We start from the raw sequence: 21401 nt of genomic DNA, 5'->3' as shown, positions 1-21401 counted from the left end.
TTAACTTGGCAGGGACAGACTGACCATAAAGCCACCTTTGTATCAACCAAAAAAATACAATTCACATCTACTTTTTTAAGGCATAACTTGGGGAGATGTCTCTGCCACCAGCAGAGAAGGTGAAAAGAATCTACTCTGGATGAGATGAGCGGGTACAAACTCTAGAGGTGCCAGCAGAGATCCAGATGCCTCCAAGAAAACATTGCCTTGGAAGTAAATCTCAGTCAGAAAATGAAAGAACATTTTATAGTTGTTTTTTCCCCCCTTTCTTTCTTTTTTTTTTATTTTTCTCTTTCTTTCCAAACTTACCATGTTGACTTCAGAGATCTGGTCAATGCTGGAGATGTGGATGCTCATTCCCACTGTGACAGGGTTACCTGGAACACAAATAGGCTGGATTAGGACCACATTCAAGTCCTCCTCTCTTATCTGCAATATAGGAATTGCCTAGAAATGCATGGATTTGATTCTAATCAGCCCCACAATCCCTGAGTATCATGAAATTGAATGTGCTCAAGTGATTTGATTTCTCTCACTCCCAGACTTAGACTCACCCCAAGGAGCAGTGCAGCCTAAGCTTGATTTTTTTTTTTAATTCTGGAAGTTAATTACCCCCTATTATCTCTGGTTATTCCAAATAATCCCTTCAGAGACCATCAGCAGGCTCCTAGTGGGCTCGCACAGGGTGGTCCTGATTGACCACACAAAGAACTCAGCACCCAAGGCCATGCAAGCCACGGGCAGGAAACTTGCTCCAGCTCACTCCTCCATCACTCTGCAGGCTCTGAGTACTCAGCCTGAAAGTCCCAAGTGAGTTTTAACACCCAAGGCACCAGACAAGTACAGGAAACAGATCTATGAAGTGAAAAAGCAGCATTTGTAAGGTGGTTTTTCAGAGCACGGCTTGCATTAGAGAACAGGGCAGTCCTTACTGTGGGGTTTAAGCCATGTAAAACAATTTAAAATGGGACACACACCCACTACCAAACCCAGTAAAACACCTCCTGCAGCTGGAAATGGGGTTTTGCATGTTACCCCTCCCCTACTCAGGCCCACAACCCCAAAGGCAGAGCACAAACCCAATCCCAACCCAAGAAAGTCCCCTTCACCTCACACATGCAAGGTGGAAAATGATCCGTTGCAAGGCATCACTAGAAAGGGAAAGGCAAGCAGTTGTGCCACTCAAGGTATTAACTCTTCCATGCACTCATTAGTAGATCTAAGTGCTGAAATATTTACAGATAATCATGAAATGGCTTAGAAAGTAATTAGGAGATTGGGGGAGAGGGGAGAACCGCACAACTGGAAATGGAGTGATTTTTTAATTATGTGTTACCAGAAGTAGGGAAGCAGTGTCATTAGGGGTGCCTTGTGATTGGGTGTGCTGTTCACCGAGACCCTCTGCTGCAAATTAAGCAGCATTATCCTTTAATGGAATATGAACAACACTGAAAACATCAGAATCAACCACTGTAATTAGGGCCTGCTATGCAAATCTCCTTAAAGAGGCAGCGCAGGCTCCAGCACCCCGGGCTGGCTGACAGGGTGCCCGAGGCAGGGGAGCTCAGGAGACCTCGTGGAGCCTCTGAAGATGCCATCACAGCCACACTCCAGACACATCTTAGCTGTGCTTGTGCCTTCATCCTTCACAAGGGAGCCAGGTGGGAAAATAACCAACAGTCACGCCAGGGAGACACGATCCTCCCGCAGCCTCTTTGTGCCAGAGGCTGACACAGGCACAGCAAAGCTTTTAAGGAAGTCTCACTTTGATAGTTTGTCTTTTTTTTTTTTTTTTTTTTTTTTTTTTTTTTTTTTTTTTTTTTTTTGCCCTGAAATCAGGGCCTTGTGATAGAAGCCATAGCAGGAGGAGGAAGTCAGCGCTGCCCTGAGGATCTTGCAGGCTAATGAGTTACAGGAGGAGAGTCAGGGCCACGCACAGGGCTGCAGCAGAGCCTGGCAGAAGCCACATTCCCATTCCAGAGCCTTTCTGTCATGCAGTGCTGCTCCCTCCAAGAGTGCCCCACTGCCTGCTTGGCTTCCAGCCTGTTCTCACCAGTGCTTGTGTCACTGTGGCTGTGCATCCCCTCCTTCCCCACCAGTGCTTGTGTCACTCTGGCTGTGCATCCCCACCATCCCCAGCAGTGCTTGTGTCACTGTGGCTGTGCATCCCCACCATCCCCAGCAGTGCTTGTGTCACTGGGGCTGTACATCCCCACCAACCCCACCATCCCCAGCAGTGCTTGTGTCACTCTGGCTGTGCATCCCCACCATCCCCAGCAGTGCCTGTGTCACTGTGGCTGTGCATCCCCTCCTTCCCCACCAGTGCCTGTGTCCCTGTGGCTGTGCATCCCCTCCTTCCCCAGCACTACCCAGGGCTGTTCCCCCAGTGAGAGCAGGCTGGGTGGGTAGAGCAGGGGAGCTCTGGCAGTGGGGATGCACAGATATCTGTCAAAGCCAGAGCCTGTGCAGTGCATTCTATGCATGCAGACAGTTGTGCTGTGTTCATCACCGTGCCATCCGAGTGCCCGGGGTCATGCAGTGACTCAGAGCCAGGGATGAGCTCCAGAGCTCCCCTCTCCCAGCTCCAGGAGCAGCTCTGGGCTGGAGGGATCAGCTCCCTGCAGAGTCAGCAGGGCTCCTCTTGGCACTGCCAGCTCTTCCACATCCCATCTATCAGAGAATCTGGGAGGCTGCACTGCCCACCTGCAAGCCCTGGGGTGTGCAGCCCATGGGCTCCTGTGTGTGACTGTCCTACAAAAAATGAAATGCAAGCCCTGCCTTTACTGCACTACTTCATCTTGATGCCAGGGAAGCCATTTCACCTTCTCCAGCCCTGCTGGCTCCCAGTCTGCTCAGGACAGGCATTCAGGAGCATGGACACAGCCAACACTAAAATATATCCTGACTCTCAATGCAGCCCAATGGGAAACCAGGCCAGCTGGTGCCCAACATTCAGACTTTAGGTAGTACAGAAAAATAAACAAAGGACATCAATTCTGCCAATGTTAATAGCTTCAGGCAAGAGGGCTACAAAAGTAGGGTATTTCAAATACGGGATAACGTCATCTGTAGATTTGTCCAGAAGAGACAGAACTCTGCATTTGTGGATCCAAGACAGGGCAAAAGAAGTAAACCTGATATTAAAGGCCCATGCTTTTATCTGTGCCTTGCCAGTGGGTACAAAGATCTAGGCTTCCTCCCCTTAAAGAAAAAGCTTCTACCTGGGAAGGATTTATAGGCAAGATCACGAGTGAGGGAGTGTGAGAAATTCTGCCACTTTTACCAGTGAATGGCACCCTCACACATCCCTGTTTCTCACCACCACTGGAGAGTTCACCAACATTTTGTCCTGAAAGAAGTAGTTTGATGCCTAAGAATAATGCACTCAGGAAGTTGGGAGGGAAGCAGACAAAAGAGTTATAATAAAACCTGTCCTTTTTCTGCAAGTGATACTTGTCAAATATAAACACAGTCAAGGTAGAGAACAAGTTGTGCTAATCTGCAATATTTTCCCAGCAACCAGTTATTACTTTCACATTTTATTTTATAATGCATCAAACCCCAGCACCTGCAGTCACGTTGTGAACAGAAATAACTTGGCACAGGTGTAGAGGAATGGTTGTGTTTCCAAGCCTGTGGAGTGCCTGCACTCCAGCCAGAGGTGATGGCAGCTTGGACTGGGACATCTCTCCAGAACCCAGCCTGGTTCTGAGCTCACTGAAGACAAAAGCACAAAATCCAGTGAAACAGGGGGGTGATCACTCAGGCAGCTGCCTGGAGCTTAGGTCCAAGCTGTCCCCTCTTCACTCCTACCCAAGGAAGCCCACACCAGAGCAAGCTCGGGTTCCTCTGCATTCAGATCTCCAACTGCAACTCAGACACAGCCAAAGAGACTCCAACCAGTGGGCAGGAGAGCAGAACTGCATTTATGGTTCACTGAAACCACATCATTGTTATGAACTGCAGCCAGGGCTTCAAGGATGCTGGTTCCTGCATTCCTGCCCACGTGGACTTGGCCCTGCTGGCAGAGCCGAGGTTTGCAGTGCTGAGGGACAGGGATCAGCCTGAAAATTACCCTTTAGTCTGAGCTACAGGAACAAAGGCATTAACAGGGTGTCAGAAATTTCACAGCTTCCCTGAACAATACCTTCCCACATTTCACTGCACTGAAGGCTTTTCCTAGATATCCAAACCAAATCTTCTCTGCAGTTTAAATGTAGTTTGGTCTCATCATTCCCCCCACCCCCCCCCCCCAACAGTGAAAGAATAAATCAATCATCCTTCCTTAACAACAGCTTTTATGTTCTGAGAAACCATGACATCCCCCTCCCTCCCCCACCCATACTGCCTTGTCTAGATTAAATGCACCTGATTTCTTCAACCTCTCCTCAGAGGTCATGTTTTCTGAAGCTCTGACAATTAGTGCTGCTCTCCTCTGGCCTTTTGCCAATTTGTCTACATCTCTATTTTAAAGCCTGGTATCCACAATACAGCCACTGAAGCAATGACACACTCCTAGAGACAAAAGAAAAAGGAACATCTTCTGTACAAAATCTTCCTAAAACCACAGAAACATCTCCAAATCCACTGCAGCTCTCCTTGGAGCTGCTCACTCTGTGGAGGAGGTTGGAGATGGCAAAGGGGCAGCTGAGCTCCTGCCATTGGAGTGCATCACGCGTGCAGCGGGAGTGAGCACAGCCCTGTCTCTTCTGGACAAGAGGAGAAATTATTCAAGACAGCTTTGTGCATGAGCCTCAGCATTCCCTGCTTGCACCCTGCCTGTGGCATCACCAGCCTCTGAGATCCCTGCAGCAGCAGGAAAACTGCTTTTAGGTCTTCTGCTGAGTAAACAAAGCCAACCAGAGAAAATTAGAGGCTTCAGTTAATAAACCTACATATAGAACAGGTCTGTGCCTTACCCTGCAATGGTAAACAGCCATAGGCATGAAATTCCATCCATGCAAAACCTGCTCCTCACTCCAAACCGTCCAGAAGCTGAAGGGCAGCCCCAAACCAGCCAGTCCCAGACAAGGCAGTATGCCCTGTGTGGTGGAAGTGTTTCTGCACAGAAGGTTGGTGCAGGCAGGAAGAGGGCCAGGTTTGCTGATGAAGGACCATGGCACCACAGTGCCTCTCTTGCATTTTCAGTGACTCTCACCCAACAGGACCAGCATTTGGGGCAGTCTCAGTCTCACCACAAGCACAACCAGCACACAGCCTGTCATTGTCATTCCACTGCCAGCACTTTTCCCTCCAGTCCTCACTCCACACTCCTCAACGAGGCAGGGGCGTTCAGCATCCACTCGTCCTTTCTGCAGAAAATGGCTCACCCAGGCTGCTCCTCTGCTTTGTTCCCAGCACTGGACCTGGGGGCAGCCTGGCTTTGTGTTTCCAGCTCAGAGCCAGGCCCACGTCATGGGCTGGTTACACAAGGCCTGACAGACGTGGTTAGTTGGGAGCCAAGAGCTCCCAGGTAATTGGAGGTGCAGGAGGCACATCCAGCACTGGGCTTGTCGCTGGCTGAGGAGCTGCTGCCAGGATGAAAACATTCGTCCTCTTCATAAATCTCCCTCTGGCCCTCCCAAAACAGATAGCCCTGAATCATTTTTGGCTGATGGACTAAATAGTCCTGTGCTGTCGTTTTTTGAAACCACCCAAAAGATAACTCAGAGGCCAGCCTGTTGTCAGGACACTCAAATTTACTACAGTCCAGTGCAGGCAGAATGGAAATGTTCCTGGGTTTTCAGCACACAGGGAGATTGCAAGAGGAGCTCACAAATTGCTGTCTGCATAATAGCTGTGCTTACAGATCTCAGGACCAGGGCTCTGCTACAGCAGTGAGAGAACATCTAAAAGATGCCAGCCCAGCAGGCTACACAAGCCAAATCACAAAGAAGTTTCCCAACACTGATTTTCCTGTTCCTTTCCTTTTATTTTAGCTTATGTACAGCATCAAGCACAAACTCAGTTTAGTGTTAACGTTGCTTGAGGAGCAAGAAAAGCTGACCATGTATCATGAAAGCAGAAATGTTCTGGGAAACACTTTCATCCAGCACCTCTGATTTGCAGTGACATCTAGAAGCACTGAGTTCAGCAGGGTTCCTTAAGAACCTACTCAAACTTTTCCAATAAAATCCAGGTTTAAACATCCATTTAACACTTTCCAATCCTTTTCCCACTTGGTTTTTTCCACTCTTATTTCCATGATCTCTCCCCCAAACACAGCCAGTGCTGTGCATTTCTTTTGCCAGGTTTAGCACAAGAGCCAGAAACATCAAACACCTTCAGAGGCTCATATTGGAGCTCTCCCTCTACTCCCAGCAGGTCACCCCATGGAATCCCTTGGATTTAAAAGGGCAAAGCCCTCCATGGCCTTACACTGTTATACATTACCAGAAGGAGAGATGGTCTCAAGGCAAGTTAGCAAATTTGTTATTGGATTTTTGTTGGGGAGGGACAGGTTTTATGAGGGTCTTGTCACTGCTGAGGAATCTCTCAGTGGGATTTTGGAGCTAAAAGACAGGGTGCTGGCCTCCAGGGTGTCTGGGGATGTCAATGCCTGCTCTTTTCCCATGGATTCATGGCTCTGCAGGGGCAGGGAGGATATCTACTACCACTAGTTCCCATGGAGATTGCAGCTGCTCTCCAAGTAGGTCTGGTACAAAACAGTTTCTTGGGTATTTCTTAGGTTTCCTTGTAGGTTTCCTACATTTTCCCATACTCCTTTAGGGAGTCCCTGGCCCTTTTTACAGGGCCCAGGCACAGAATGAGATCTTGCCTAACCCTGGTGTGGTTTCCACCCATCTACACCACACCAGGCACAGCACTACCCTGTGCAAGGAGGATAATGAGGATTACCTGTGCCATTGTCCTCTCCTTGGCATCCTGGCATTGTCACCTCATCCAGTCAGACAACTGACCTTGAAATATTTATTTAAGAAAGGGGAATAGTTGGGACTTCCCAAGGAAAATGCCAAGTTGGAGGAAGTTCTCACCAGGACATCAAGGACAGCACAAAGGTAGGATGGAACATCTAAGGAAGGGTAAAACCACAGCTCACCTCCTGAGCAGACTTTTGGAATATCCAAACACAGCCATGGTGCAAGCAATGAGGCTCCTGTTCAGCGAGGAGCCACAGCCCTTGCAGAGCAGGCAGGGCTGACCTCTGTTCCTGCCAGCTCTGCTCCCTGAGATGCTCTTTGCAAACACACAGCTTAACCTGGATAACAGCAGCCACAGTGCCAGCCTGTTGTCACATGAAGCCTCCCTATGGACCTGAGCAGTCACAGAACATTTTCTCAAGCAAACTGTGCCTGCTGCTGAGCCAGTGTGAGGGATCCTTCTGGAGGAACAGTGCTTTCCCAGGGCAGGTGCAGCACCCGCTCTGTGGCTGTTCCAGGGGAAGCACAGAGTTAAGGAACACAATCTGTGAGGCACAGTGGATTACCTAATCTATCTCATGGGTCTTTTTAATGGATTAGTGGGTATTAGAGTGGGATATTGCAAATATCCCATGGAAATTTGGAAGTGAGAGAGAACAATCAGCTGGCTGCAAAAAACAGTGTAAAGGTTGTCCCAGAGGGATTGAAGGATTACAGAGGAAGCTAAATCAAGGTTGATTTTAAAAGATATTGGTAGACAGCTACCCAAGCTGAATAAAAACAAAGTCTCAAATGTACAGGCTTAAAATTGGAACAAGTGAGTAGACACCAAGTCTGACAGCATCTGGACTGCCAGTGGACCTAGTCCAGCAGAGCACCTGCGCACACACACACACACACAGACACAGACACACACACACACACAGGGCTCTCAGCATTAAAAACAGTTACTGACTACCCAGAGCATCATCTGTTCTTGGAAGAGGCCTAGGTCAATATTCAGGAGAGAGATTTTTTAAAACTGTTTCATCCTCAGTGATGAAAACAGTCTTCCAATAGCTTCTGGTTGTGAATCTCTTGCCCAGGTGATGCATATTGGTGGATCCAAAGCACATTTGGTAAGGTTACAGCAAAGCAAGAGGAAAATAAGTTCTCAGATTTGTCTCTAATTTAGAGACACACAACTGCATCACCTCACCAGAACTCACCATCATCACCCTGGCTTTGACCACTGGGTCCAAGCAATCAACTCTATAAGAGCAACTTTACCAAGAGGACTGAGTGCCAGCTCCCATCCATCCCTTACAGCTGGCAGTGCCCAGCTGAGACAATGGCCAGCTTGCTTTGCAGGGGTGTCACTGCCATTGCAGTCCTTGTTGGAGCAGGGACATGGCAGAAGGTGGCTCCAGACCTGACCCTTGGCAGATGAAGGCAGTGCTCCAGCCTCCTGGAAGGCTCACCTGCCCTCCCCTTGTTCCCAGGGCACCCACAGGGACGAGCTCTGAGGCTCTGCAGCCTGCAGGGCACACACTTGGTGTTCCCCTGTTCTCTGCAGAGCTGGCACTATGCAAGACCACATTTCCCTGTGTTTACACTGATCAAATCCCAGTAAAGCAGAGACACTGAGCATCCCAGGTTCCTCCAGCTCTCCTCCACCAAGAGTAGTAGCAGGAGGACAGCAGGGCTTGCCAAGCAAGTGCCTGTTGTAGAGTGACAGCAAAACAACACAAGGCAGGCTTCTTCTCCCCAGCAGCAGTGTGAAGCATTGTGCCCACACTCATCAGCCACCCCCACACCGCTCCACCTGAGAAGACTTCCCTCCTACCTCTGTCAGGATCCTGGCAGGAACTGCATCTCTGCAGGGGCCCTGCCAGAGCAGCCCTGGGGCACAGCTCTGCCTGCCTGGGGAGCTCTGGTGGACTCAGGAAGAGCCCAGTCCTTCTGCTTTTACTCAGAGCTTGTGTTTGCCCCATCTCCTAGAGCCAGCCAGGGCACTGCCAGAGACTCTGCTCCTCCAGCTGGGGCAGGCTCAGAAGCCTTCGGCTCCCTCCTGCTCCTCCTTTCCCAGCCCAGCACCTGCTTTTGAAAGGGGCAGCTCTTCAGGAAGGATTGCACACAGACACAAGATACTTTGAACCCCTGGGTGCAAAAGTCAGCAGGATATTTAACCATGTACCAGAACAAGCTTACCACAGGCAGCTGCCCCATCTCAGTCTCTGAGCAGACCAACCCCCAGGACTCATCACAGTCTCAAAAACACTCTTTACAATGCCAAATGTTCCATCTCTGTACCAGTTCTGGTGCTACAAGGCCCACAGAGGCACACAGGTTTTAAAGCAGGTTTTAGGGCTGGATCCCTCCCCAGCATCATAACACTCCTTGCAGAGCCAGGAGGTAGGAGTGCAGCAAAATATCTGGAAAACCACAGTACCACCCTCCTCCTCACAGCCAAACCACCCCCAATGGCAGAGGTGGTGCTGCTATATGTGGGATCCCATCCCATCCCATCCCATCCTATCCCTAATCTATTCTCTATCCTATCCCTCCCTTCCCAGGCCACTCCACCCTCAGGCCAGGTTGCCACTATGGCTCACAGCTGAGGTCATTTAGCAGTTTTCCCTGCCTGGCAGCTGTGGAATTTTCTCCCAAGCTGCCCCTTGGAATGTCTCATTTCTCACCTGCCCACCCAGGGCACAAAGGTGCTGCCCCAGCTTTTCAGTGCTGGGGCTTTCCTGGCACGTGAGCAACAAATGTTTTCTCCATGCAAGGGCCTCTCTCTTGTGTGCACTGGAAATATCCTCCCCCAAAGCATCCAGACCTGGCCTGGACTATGGGATGTGACCTGTCTGGGAAAACACTCTCTCACATTACCAAATCCTGAGCCATCTAATCCCCTTAGCTGCAAATGAGCTGAGCCAAATTAATTTAAATGGGTTAACACAAGCTCCTCTGTTCACATCAAATCTCTTACTCTGTCTTAGAAGTGTTTGTAACAACAACAAAATACCTGGACTTGTCATTTTTATCAAAGTGACAACAACAAGGTGTTTTCTCTTTTTTCCTCCCTGTTTTAAATTTTTTTTATGAGTTAGTCACACCTCCTCATCTCTGTTTACAGACTCTTGTCTTTAAAGGATGTAACTCCTGGATTGGATCCAGTTGGACATCCCCAGCATGTGGGGAAAAACAAAAGGAATAAGATGGCCAGGTTGGGACCTTGTGCTAAACTTGCACCATGCCCAAGGCTTATGTTTGGGACAATTTACAGGGCAAGTATTGAAAAAATGGAGTGATTCAGGCCTGAAAATATCATTGCATTCACATTAAATTCATATCTCGGTTAGGAATCACGAGAAACAAAGCACACACAAAAAAACAAGCCTCCTCCTTTCCAAATGTCATCCATGGGATCACAAGTTTTCATCCCTCAGTTTCTGAAGCTCTTGGATGTGCTTTGCTCAGGTGGTCCTGCCCTTTCTCCAAAGTCTGAAACAGGGAAGATCTTACAAAATTTAGTGTGACCAAGAATTGAAAGAGTTTAGTAGAAAAAAGGATTCCAGGATGTTCACTTCTAAAAGATTGCCCCCTGTGCTGGTGTTTCCATTATTTCAGTAAAGCTTGATTTGCAATAATGTCCGGAACAAAAGTTGCCTTTTAGCCCAGAACCTCTTTATTAAGACATAAAACTAAGTCCCATTTGCTCACCAAAATAATTGCTTTCACTCAGGATGCATGGATGAGTGAATCTTGCAGAGCTTTTACATATATATTCATCTCCAGCAATTCATCAACACAATAAGCACACATTATTAACTTGAGTACTCATCAATTTCTTTTTTCTGGAGCTTCAAATACTAGCAAGGAGCTAGTGTGCAATAGGGAGGAAAAACATGTAGGGAACTTGTGATAAATGTTCTATTTTTGCTGTGAAAGGAGGATAAGAAGAGGAATCCAGCTCATAGCCTACCCTCTCCCTCACTTCCAAAAATTTCCTGCCAAGCTGAGATCCTTCTCCAGAGGCCAGGAGAGTGGGCTTTCCTGCAGACCTTCTCCAGGTGACATCTGTGACCTGGGTGGCCTCCTCTCCTGGCCTGACAGCTCCTGATCTTACACCCAGAGCTTTGCCAGTGCCATCAGCACCCCCTTTTTTGTGCATCACCCATTGAACTGCCCAGTGCAGCCCTTGGACGTGGCTTTACCCCTGGCTCCTTAAAGGGAGCAGGAACTGTCTCACAGAGTGTAAGAGAAGAGTCAGAACTACTCCAGGTAGCTGAGGGGATGTGTTTGGAGAGATCTGCTGGCCAGAAAACCCATCCTTGCTCTGCAGGAAGAGGAAGGGGCACTTTGGTGCTCTCCTAGCTCAGCTGACTGTCCCAAATGTGAGCACAGGGTGACAAAGAACCAAGGCTGTCACCCTATTTCCTCCCTGCTCTTGGGTTGTGTCACAGATAAAAGCTCACCATGGCTTTTAGTGGCTGGAATGGCTCTGCAGGCTCACAGTGGAGCCTCACATGGGGCAGGGAAGGCTCTGGTGTCCCCTCCTTGCTGACAGCCCCTGGGGGATTCACTACAGAAGCACAGGAGTGAAAGCTGAAAGCAATGCAGGACACCCTTCCCAGTTTCCCTACTCTATGACACGATCATACACAGTAAATATATTTTCTGTCATGTGTAGTGGCTTTTTAAACATTTTGCCAATGATCAAATTTACAAAATTTCCATTTTTCTCTGGAGGGGTGTTGAGGAAAGTCCTTCTGCTTCACCCATCAGAAGGGGGACTATTTGTGGACACAATGCCCATCAATGAAGAGCTTTCCTATGGCTACACCATGACACTTCTCCACAGCAAGAAGTGGCCTTGCCTGCCTGTTCCCTGTGGGGATTCCACAGGACACCCCAGCTGAAGGAAAGGTCACAGTTTGGTGACCAAGCAATGGCCCAGAGCTCAGCAGGTGCTAGGCCTGTTCTCACAAATAAAGAGAACAGCAGGAAGCAGAGCTTCCCTGTGCCATTCCTGCTGCTGTGGGTTTTTACCATCATCCCCAAAAATCTTCCCCCTTTGGGTGTCCCCAAGGTGTAAAATGTCCCCAGAGGTGTCCCATCCTCCCGCAGGTGGTGGTGGGGGAGATTTGTTAGTCAATATTTGCACAGCACAGGAGCCTTGCTGATATCTGTCCCACAGAGCCCCTAATACCACCCAGGAACAAATTCTATTTGTGCACACTCAACATCACATCCAGCTCAGCCCTGATTTGAGAATCCTTTCTGGCGAGTGATGATGTCCAGGGCAGAGAGAGCACAGCTTGATTTCCAGAGCCCAGGCTGAGCTGGCAGAGCTGGCAGGTAGAAATATCTTGTTTTGACTGGTAAACTGAGCAAGTTTGACATGGAAACCACTGAGGGAGAATAAATATGGAACAACAAGATGTAATTTTACAGAGTCTTTCTTCCAACTAGAACTGCACTCAGAGTCATCCCAGAGTTGAACTAAGAGGTCCTGAGGTCTAGGGAGGGGAATTCTGGACATGGTGGGTTGGGCTGAGGCTCACCACTGTCATAAACACAATTATTTAACAGCACAATTCCTGCAGGACTGGAGAACAGGAGAAACAGGAAGGGGAGGTGGGAAAGATCAGAAGGAAAAAAAGAGGTTTTAGCAATGGCACAGAACCAGGGATAAATGCCACAACCAGAAAAACAGCCTATAGGAATGGTGTGATCAGTGCTGCCCAACCCAGCCTGCTCAAAGCAAACAGCAGAGCTCCCACATCCCAACAGGAAGGGAGAAGAGCTCTGCTTCCTTCCATTTCAGGAGAACAGGATCAATCCCTGAGTCTCCAGCAAACCTGTTTTACTGACCATTCTGTTCATCCTATAGAGCTCCACCACCCAACTTTGCCCTTTTTCACCCATGAGATGTGAAATCCTCTGAAAGCCTCGTGCCTTCATTAAACACATCTTTTGTCTTGTCCATGTTTCTGGTCATGCTTTAACAAGTGCATGATATTTCACATGAAATATCAAGATATAAAAACCTCCAGCAAGGGCTTTCTGCAAAAATTGATTTTACAGACCAGACAGTGTCAGTACCACCAAAAAACCCTCTTCCATCCAGCCACCCTGACACAGTAGCAGCCTCCAACTCTTTTCCTTTGAACCAGACATGGGTGAGAAAAGTGACATGCACACACAGAGCCTCTTTCACACAGCAGCACAACTGCAGTACATTCCTTGGCTTTTCTATTTCATGCTACATGGATTAAAAATACCTCTCTGCCTAACTGGGATACTGGGAGTCTTAGGAGATGAACAATGCAGGTATGTAAAGCTGCTCTGATGAACAGCTCCAGGGCGGTGAGAATATATTTTGAGTAATCAAAAGGACTTGTACTAATGGATTTTACACTCCTTTCACATTGTGCTTTCAGTGGCAGTCCCTCGAAGGCAAGTTTGCTGGCAGGAATAATCTCAGAAATGGTGAGTGCTACGTAGATGTTTGTCAAGGAGGAACACGGGTCCAGGTGATGTGGCAAATCTGGCTATAAACAACAATATGCTTTTAGTCAGTTAATTAATTAAGAAGTATTGGAATTATTCTGCTAATTAGTAACTCGAATGCATTGCATCTTGATGTAAAAAAAATCTATGACTAAGGGTGGAGGCAAAATTCCTGGAATAAAAGCTTAGTTAAAATGATGATGACGTCTTTGTTTTAAGAGACATCACTGAGGGGTCCTTGCCAGCCCAGGGCCCTGCCATGGAGTGGAAGAGCAGCTGTGCCAGGGCCTGAGCAGAGCTGCAGGGAGGGGCTGCACCAGCCAAGGGGGAAAAGGAAGGAGAAAGGCAACAAAGTGCATTCATCCCACACAGGCTCGGACATAAGCATGACAACCAACATCTCCTCCAGCTCCAGTTGGAAATGGATGACAGGGAAACTTTATGGTCCTCACTGGACACCAAATCCTGAAAAGCAGGCACAGCTCTGTGGCAGGCACACAGCTTGCCCAGAAACCCCAGGCCAGCCTCAGGGGAACTCATCTCCATTGCTGTTTTCTCCCAAAACAGCTCCCACTGCTCTGTGCCAGAGATTCTGTCTCGAAAGGAGGATAATAAGTGTGGCCACACCTGAATGCATAAGGGTGTTCAGTGTGCAGCAAGAGGTTCACAAGCTCTGTCACACTGGAGGAAGGGACTGGTCTAATATCCTAAAACATTATTGCCCTCAAGAACAAAATCATGAGGAAAACAAAATGGACGAAGGTTAGGTGGAAGGATGCCCACTGCTGAATGGATGTTATGGAGCCAGTTCTTAATTAAACTGTCCACAGCAACATTGCTCATTGCTTTTCCTTGATTGATAGAGGATGGATTTGCAGGAGGGCAGTGCTGACAGTGCCCAGTGAGTGAGGGGAAGCCCACAGGAAGGAGAAGATGTTTTTGTGGCTGTGTCACAGGGTTCCTGTGAGCTCTGTCCTGCCCCAGCCACCTGGAGCTCCCGGATTTCAGTGACCTCTGTGTGTCTCTCTCTCGGGACACTGGGGCTGAGCACTCACAGCTGTGGCTGAAATCAAGAGGAGCTGTGCTCCAAACAGGCACTGCCTCCCGTGCTGCTGAGCATCCTGGAGAATCACCCCCTCACTGGGCACCCCTCAGCAGGGAATACCTTTGGTTCCTTGGGGGAGAGGTGTGAACACGCTCCTGCTGTACTGCTGTGCTTGGCAGCAGGCATAAACACAGCTGAGGCTGTGTGGAGAGCAGGTCTGAGCACAGAACAGCCAGGAAAGAACAAGTCCAAGATGGACTTTGGGTGCTCAGCCCCAGCCTTTGCACCAGACAATCAACCCTCCCTAATCATCTGCTGTGGCCACCTCAGCTGTCTCCACTGCCATGCCCCCAGCCTGTCCCCCTCTGGAGGAAAGGGAAGGAGAAAAAGCAGCTCCATGTGTAAATGGCACCTTGGTGTGCTCTGCAGGGCTGCTCAGGAGGAGGCAACTCTTGGACCCTTCCTCCTGATGTACCCTCACAAGGAGACCAAATGTAGATCCCTGGAGAAACCCCAATTCTGGCTTTTTCTGAAGCCTTGTGTGTCTGACTTAACAGCCTCCAAGTCCTTTTTGCAGCATGTATTTCGTATAAAAAGAGCAAAGTGAAAAAAATAGAAATTCCATCATGTGGCAATGTGTTAACATCCACATATGTCCCAAGAAGGACGGGATCCTTTCATTTCCTGCCACTTCAGTTAATGAAGTAAGACACAACAGCAGGAGGTTGTCATCTTCCTTCTGGATTAGCCCTAGAGAGGATGTGACCCATGGTCTGGAGCCAGAAGTCACAAAAACTGGGGAGGAAGTGAGGGCTGCACAGCTGCAGCCAGTTTTACTGACCAAGAATGGCCTTTTCCTAATGCTCTTTATTCAGGAAGGAAAGTGGGACCACTGACAGCCCTAGCAGGGATTCACCTTTCCTTTGGCCTTGAGTGACACTGGGGTTTAGAGACTTTCCAGACAGCTCCTGTCTCTCCTTCCTCAATTAACTCCTTTCCCCAGCCTGATCCATAATTACCCCTCTGCTTTCAAACCCAGAGCTGCAGCCATGGTGTGGGGACAGAAGGGTGACATTTCCTGGTGGAGTCAGGCTCTGTGAAGTGCAGAATTTCACATTCACCCCATGCCCAGCTCTGTGAGCAGGGAAGGAGCTGTCCCTGGTGGGACCAGACCTTCCTGTCAAATCTCAGTTCCCTGCCCCAAAAGGGCTGGCTCAAAGCATCTCAGAAGAAAAAGGAAAATTGAATCTAGCTGCTCTGAGATTTAAATATTTTTTGCCACAGAAGAGGAGGGGAAAGCTGAAAACTAAAGCCTAGAAAGGCAGGTGAGCAGCTCCTGTGGGCCCCCAGACAGGCAGCCCAGGATCAGTACCCACTGCCCTCTTCCAGCCCCATATCCTGGTCCTCCTGCAGCAGCATCACTGCTCTGAGGTGCTGCCCTGGCACCAGAGGCAGTGGGGACACAGCCCTTGTGCCAGCCAGGTCGCTGGTGGCCCTGGGGACACGCCTGCTCCCCATGCACAGGGGCCAGCCCTGCAGTGGGTGCTGCCAGTTTCATCCCCCAACATTTTAGGACAGGGAAAAAAACCCAGCACGTACACGTTTTGGCTTGTTCTCAGAAATTTCTGAATCATTTTTCCTAAAATTTCTCCCCCCCCTCCCCTTCAAAAATCCAAAGCAATCTAGCTGCCTGGAAAAAACCACCGCCTGACACGCAGTGGAAAACAGGGACATTTCGGGGAAGGCTTGAACAGCACCGCCAGCCTTGACCATGGAAGAAACCAAATTGCCGTTCCTTCCAGCACAGGAGCACTGAGAGCAGCAGTTTCCCAGGCACACAGGGCTGGTGGGCCAGGGAAACAACCCAAGCACCCCATCCCTGCTGCTGCAGCCGTGCCAGCTGGTGCAGCCGCTCAGCCCCGCCAGTGTTGGAGCCCTGAACCACTGACGATGCTTCACTGCAACACTTTATGCATCAGCAATCATTTATTTTTACAATTCTGGCTTTCAAGTGATGCTGTTACACAGGGAAAGGCTGAGGATTTCACCCCCAGCTCCACTGAATCTGGAGTGGCCTCTGAAGAAGGAATACTGGGGGGTAAAGAGGATGTGGGAGCAGGGTTGGGTGTCCAGGCGGGTGGAGGTGTAATGGAGCAGAAGGGGCAGGGCACAGGAGGGAGGAAGGCCAAGATATTGCAGCAAAGAGGGGTTTGGATATCCCAAATGAGGGTGGCAAGAGCTGGGAAGCTTCATCCATGACACAAAGAAGATGAGGAGCAGGACACAGGCTCATTTCAACCCCCCTTTATGTGCTAATTTTCCTTAGGGAAGTTTGAATTTAAAATGGAGCAGAGAAATCTGCTGGATCCACAGACATGAAAATCCAGGATTTACTGTACAATCCCAAGGGCTTCACGGTCATTCTGTTTTCACCAGGCATTTCCAGACACTTGCATTCCCCCCAGGAGAAACACCAGGAACCCTGCACTCCAGGAGGGCTGGCAGCAAGGAGCACAGAGTGCCCTCACCTTGCTTTTGGCTACCAAGACCTGCAAATGATGCTGGAAAACCATCAAGAGCCATCTGCTTGGAACTCTTGCAAAGTTTTGGGCTGGAAACGTTGCACCAACAGAGAGCAGCTGAGTCACTGAGCTCAAGTGGGATCTTCCTGCCATTCCTTCATTGCCTTCTCTACCCTGGGGCAATATCATCTTAGTTTGCTTTCTTTTCCATTTTTTTTTTTCCTAACTAATGCTCCTGAAAGTGAGTGCCTAAGAGCACTTACAAGAGCCAGGGTGCTGCTCTGAGATGATTCCCAGACATTATCTGCAGCACCCCCTGCTCAGCCAGCCCTAAATCATGGCCATCCTGCTCACCTGGTGGTGGAATTAGTGTTCTATATGAATCACTCCCAGGCTGTCCATCCCCCAGAGCCAACTCATGGCACCCACCTGGGGTTAGATGTCCAAAACCTTCTCTCTGCATTGTTCTGGTCTTGCAGTACCAGGACAAAGATCTCTCTCTTGGAGACCTGGCTGCTTCTTGCTCCTCCCTGCACATCCCTCCTGAAGGCTGCTCCAGATCCTCACCACAATCCTGGCCAGACCCTTTGGACTTGTTTGCCATCATCCCTTCCTGTCCCCTCAGTGCCAGGCCCTCTCCTGGTCCCTGCATGTCCCACCCAGGGACTCTCCCACATCTCTCCAGCATGGGGTGACACTCCAGATCTTGGGGACAGCAGCTGAAACAACAGAGGGGACTGTCCTGTCCTGTGTCCCCTGAAACACCAGAGGGGACAGTCCTGTCCTGTGTCCCCTGAAACACCAGAGGGGACTGTCCCTCAGGCTGCCCCCACATAACCAAGGTGGCTTTCCCATGGAGTTGCTCCCAGGCTTTCCCATCATCTCCACCTGGCTCCAGCTGTCCCCTTAGGTGTCCCCTGCTCAGCCCAGCTCCCCAGGTGAGCACATGGCACTCATTGCCAGGGCTCCACCCCTGAGAGCTGACCTGCTCCTCGGCCTAATGGGTTTCCAGGGGGGTGGGGGAGAGGGAGGAGAGCGAAAGGCTGATGCTTCTCAGCCACTCAGCTTGGCCCAGAGCTAACGAGGCATCTCAAAATTAAAAAGTGAACTGCAATCCCCAGCAGGCCTGTCCTCCTTTTGGCATTAGGCGGAGTTCTCTTTCTCTTTTTCAAAAAAATTTTTAAGAAAAGAGGACTGGGGAGCCACGAGTTATGTTTGGAGCTGTGGAAGCACCACATCCTGGGCAGGGTGGGGGTGCTGGGATGAGCCTGGGGGCTCTCTTAGAAAGACTGTGAGGGGAAAGATCTGCCTCACCATGGCAGGCGGTACATGGGAACAGGTCCCTCCATGTGCCTTCACACCCAAAGCATCCCAGCTGCTCCTGCTCTACAGGCAGGAGTGAACGGAGGAGGCACCCCAGGACGTGGAGCTGGGACATTGTCCCCAGGCTGAGGGTGGGGACAGGGCAGGGTGACTGCCACTGATGTGGGGACAGGAGAGCAAGGAGGAAGCAACTCTGCTGCAAGAGGAAAGCACGGGGAAAGCAGCAAGAAAGAGCAGGGAAGGGAGGAAGGGAAGCCAATTGGTTCATCACGTTTGTGGGTTGCATTCCTCATGTGGGAATCTGTCTGGGAAGGACCTGGCTGTGTCCACACCTCCAGGGAGCCCAGCACTGGCTGCTGTCACCTTGCTGCCCCTGGTGCCTCACCCTTGAGCCATAGAGAGCTGAAGGCTCTGGCTTTAGAGGCACAGCTCACCCTGGTTCATGGGCAGCTGAGTGGCAGCTGCTTTGCTGCACTCCTCTCCCCTTGGGCAGGCAGCTGACTGTCCTGCCAGACCCCCTGGTTACTCCTGGCCAGCCCTGAGGCAGCTCCATGACATCCCTTTGGGGCACAGGGCTCCCAGCAGGACCTGCCACCCCTCTGAGGTGCCACCTTGGCCATTCCCAGCTCACCCTCACTGGTGTTCCCAGGATGGGAGCATGGGGGTGGTGGGATCACCTCCCCACACAGAGAGGGCTGACAGCCCCCCTGCCCAGCTGGGAGGCAGAGGAGGGGGGCAGAACAGCCCAGGTGGAGCACAGGGCAGTCCTGGAGAACAGTCCAGTCCTCAGGATGCTGGAAGTGGAGCTCAATCCCACACGGCCCTGGGGGACAGCAGGGCTGCACACACACAGCCCAAGGCCTTTGCCCAAACTGTGCCTTTTGCATGGAATCACAGCACATCAGAGCAGGAGAGCACCCACAAGGATTTGTCCAACTCCTGACCCTGTCCAGGACACCCCAACAACCCCATCCTGTGCCTGAGAGCATTGTACAAACACTCCTGGAGTTCTGGCAGCCCTGGGGACATGGCCATTCCCTGGGGAGCCTGCTCCATGTTCCAACCACCCTCTGGGGAAAGAACCCTTTTCTGATATCCAACCTGAGCCTCCCCTGGCAAGCTTCATGCTGTTCCTGTGGGTCCTGTGGCTATGCCAGCTGCACACAACTCATTGGGGAGAACTTCAGCCTCTCCACAACAGGACTGGGAGCCACACAGGCTTAGACACCTCCTGGCATGACCCCAGTGGATTTCACCTAGAAATGGGTTTGATCCAAAAGCCCAGAGAGCTGGTGAGCTCTGGGTATAGCAGTGGTACAAGGAAACGTCCACCCCTTTCTCTGGCCTTGTAACACCAACAATCTCCAGCTTCCAGACCCCTGTATCAGCCCAGCTGCAAATGCTGCAGGAATTTTGCCTGGATAAGCTTTTCCTAGGGTGCGAGCCAGGCATGCTGAGAGTTTGGGTATCCCTGCACCATGAGCACCAAGGGGCTCCCCACCAGGACCTCACTCTCATGAGCAAAGAGAAGGACAAGAAAGGGTGAAGGGCAAGAGTGAGGCATTTACAGGGAAGGGGGTTATGCTCATAATTCTATTTCTTTGCTTGAGTGAGGAGAAATGCTGCTTGCACTTTGGGAATTCAGAGCAAAATCCAGTGAAGTGCTAGGGCTGCCCAGCCCCATCCATCCTGCAGTGCCTGCCAAGCCCAGCCCAGCACTGCACAGATCTGTAGGGTCAGCAGAGGAAGGGCTGAGCCCGTCCTGGGTGCCCTGGGGGCTGCAATCAGTGAACAAAACCCGCTGGCCCCAGCCAGGGCTCCCTGTGCTCCGTGGCTCTGCAGAGCCAGCTCTGCTCCTGCTGCACTGGATCCCAGTCCCTGCCGTGCCTTTGCACCCTGCTCCTCTTCCAGTTTTATGTCATCTCCATGGCTCTCCCCCTCATAAAATGTGACTGCACCAATTTCTGTGGTCAGGCCTGGCCAGGTAATAGGGACATGTCGTGTTTGCTGGGCAGAGCCTTTCAATCAAAGCCAGTCTATCCCATATTCTAAGGAGGGAAGGTTTGGAAGCCCTGTTTGCCTGCAGGATGCTGCACCCAGAGCATCTCCCCACTGCCCTGGGTGACCTCCCAGGTGCCCACTATGGAGGAGTGGGCATCATCTTCCCCAGCCAGAGCCCTCCATGAGGCCAGCAGCGCCTGGTGCTGCCTCCTGAAAGCCCCTGTTCCACCACGGGGTAGAACAAGGAGATGAGGGCGGTGGGGATGGTGTTTGTGGGGTGGAAGGGACTCTGCTGAAGGGTACGGGGTGGTCAGAGCATGGGGCAGGTCTGGGTGAGATGCAGGAAAACAGAGGCTTCAGGGAGAGATGGGTTTGGTCATGGGGAACAGCAAATTGGGGTGCCTTCAAACCCTGCTGAGAGCAGTGAGGGTATTCCTTCACTCCCAGCTTCTAGGAACTATGGGGCAGCCCTGTTGGGAGAAAACTGCTCCCTTGAGCCACTAAATAATTGTCCCTGGCCTCTCTTCCCCCTGAGAGCACAGGCATGAGCCTGTGTCCCATCAGTCCCATGGAGAGGGACACCTGTATCTGTCCTCCTGTGTGCTGAGCATCCCCCAGCCCCACACATCTCCTCATCAGGAGGAAATAGCATTGCCCAGAAAAGACTTAAACCAGCCAAGCTTGGCAGGCGGAGTCCAGAAGCCCTCAAATCCCCCTCCCTGTGCTTTTCTAGTGCCTGCTCCTCTCCAAGGAATGGACCTCAACCAGACCTGGGAACAAAACAGTGCCCAAAGATTTTCCATATTTCATCTCCACCAGGCCCTTGTGGTTCTCCTGCTTGCTCACAGGACCCAAGGGAGGAATTGAAGATCCTTGACCCCAGGGAATATTTTATGCCTCACTGTTGCTGAGGGAGCAGCTTTGCAGGCCAACCAACAGCCCCACCAGCAATCACTTCAACCCTCTGCGGGGAAAAGAGCCAAAATATCTGGCACTGGGAGCAGAAATGGAGGAGGGATGACTTGTTGTCCGTGATGGAGGAAAGCTTGGAGCAGAGGAAGAGCTGAGTGTCTCTGTTGTGGCAAAATATCCCCAGAAACATTACACCATGGACAGTGCAGCTGCCTGCAG

The 21401-nt window shown here is 50.6% G+C and overlaps 1 protein-coding gene across 2 annotated transcripts in view; it reads right to left on the bottom strand.

Annotated features, from left to right (window-relative positions):
• Positions 1–21401, bottom strand: part of LOC131088382 (gamma-aminobutyric acid receptor subunit beta-4) — an 81214-nt gene that overhangs the window by 53461 nt on the left and 6352 nt on the right. For both annotated transcript variants that reach the window (XM_058032396.1, XM_058032395.1), the window contains exon 3: positions 310–377. In XM_058032396.1, coding sequence (XP_057888379.1) covers positions 310–377 — 68 coding nt within the window. The remainder of the gene's footprint in view (positions 1–309; positions 378–21401) is intronic.

Source organism: Melospiza georgiana, chromosome 12 (assembly GCF_028018845.1).
Source record: "Melospiza georgiana isolate bMelGeo1 chromosome 12, bMelGeo1.pri, whole genome shotgun sequence".
NCBI classification, from domain to species: Eukaryota; Metazoa; Chordata; class Aves; order Passeriformes; family Passerellidae; genus Melospiza; species Melospiza georgiana.
This window is presented reverse-complemented; position numbering and strand designations above follow the sequence as displayed.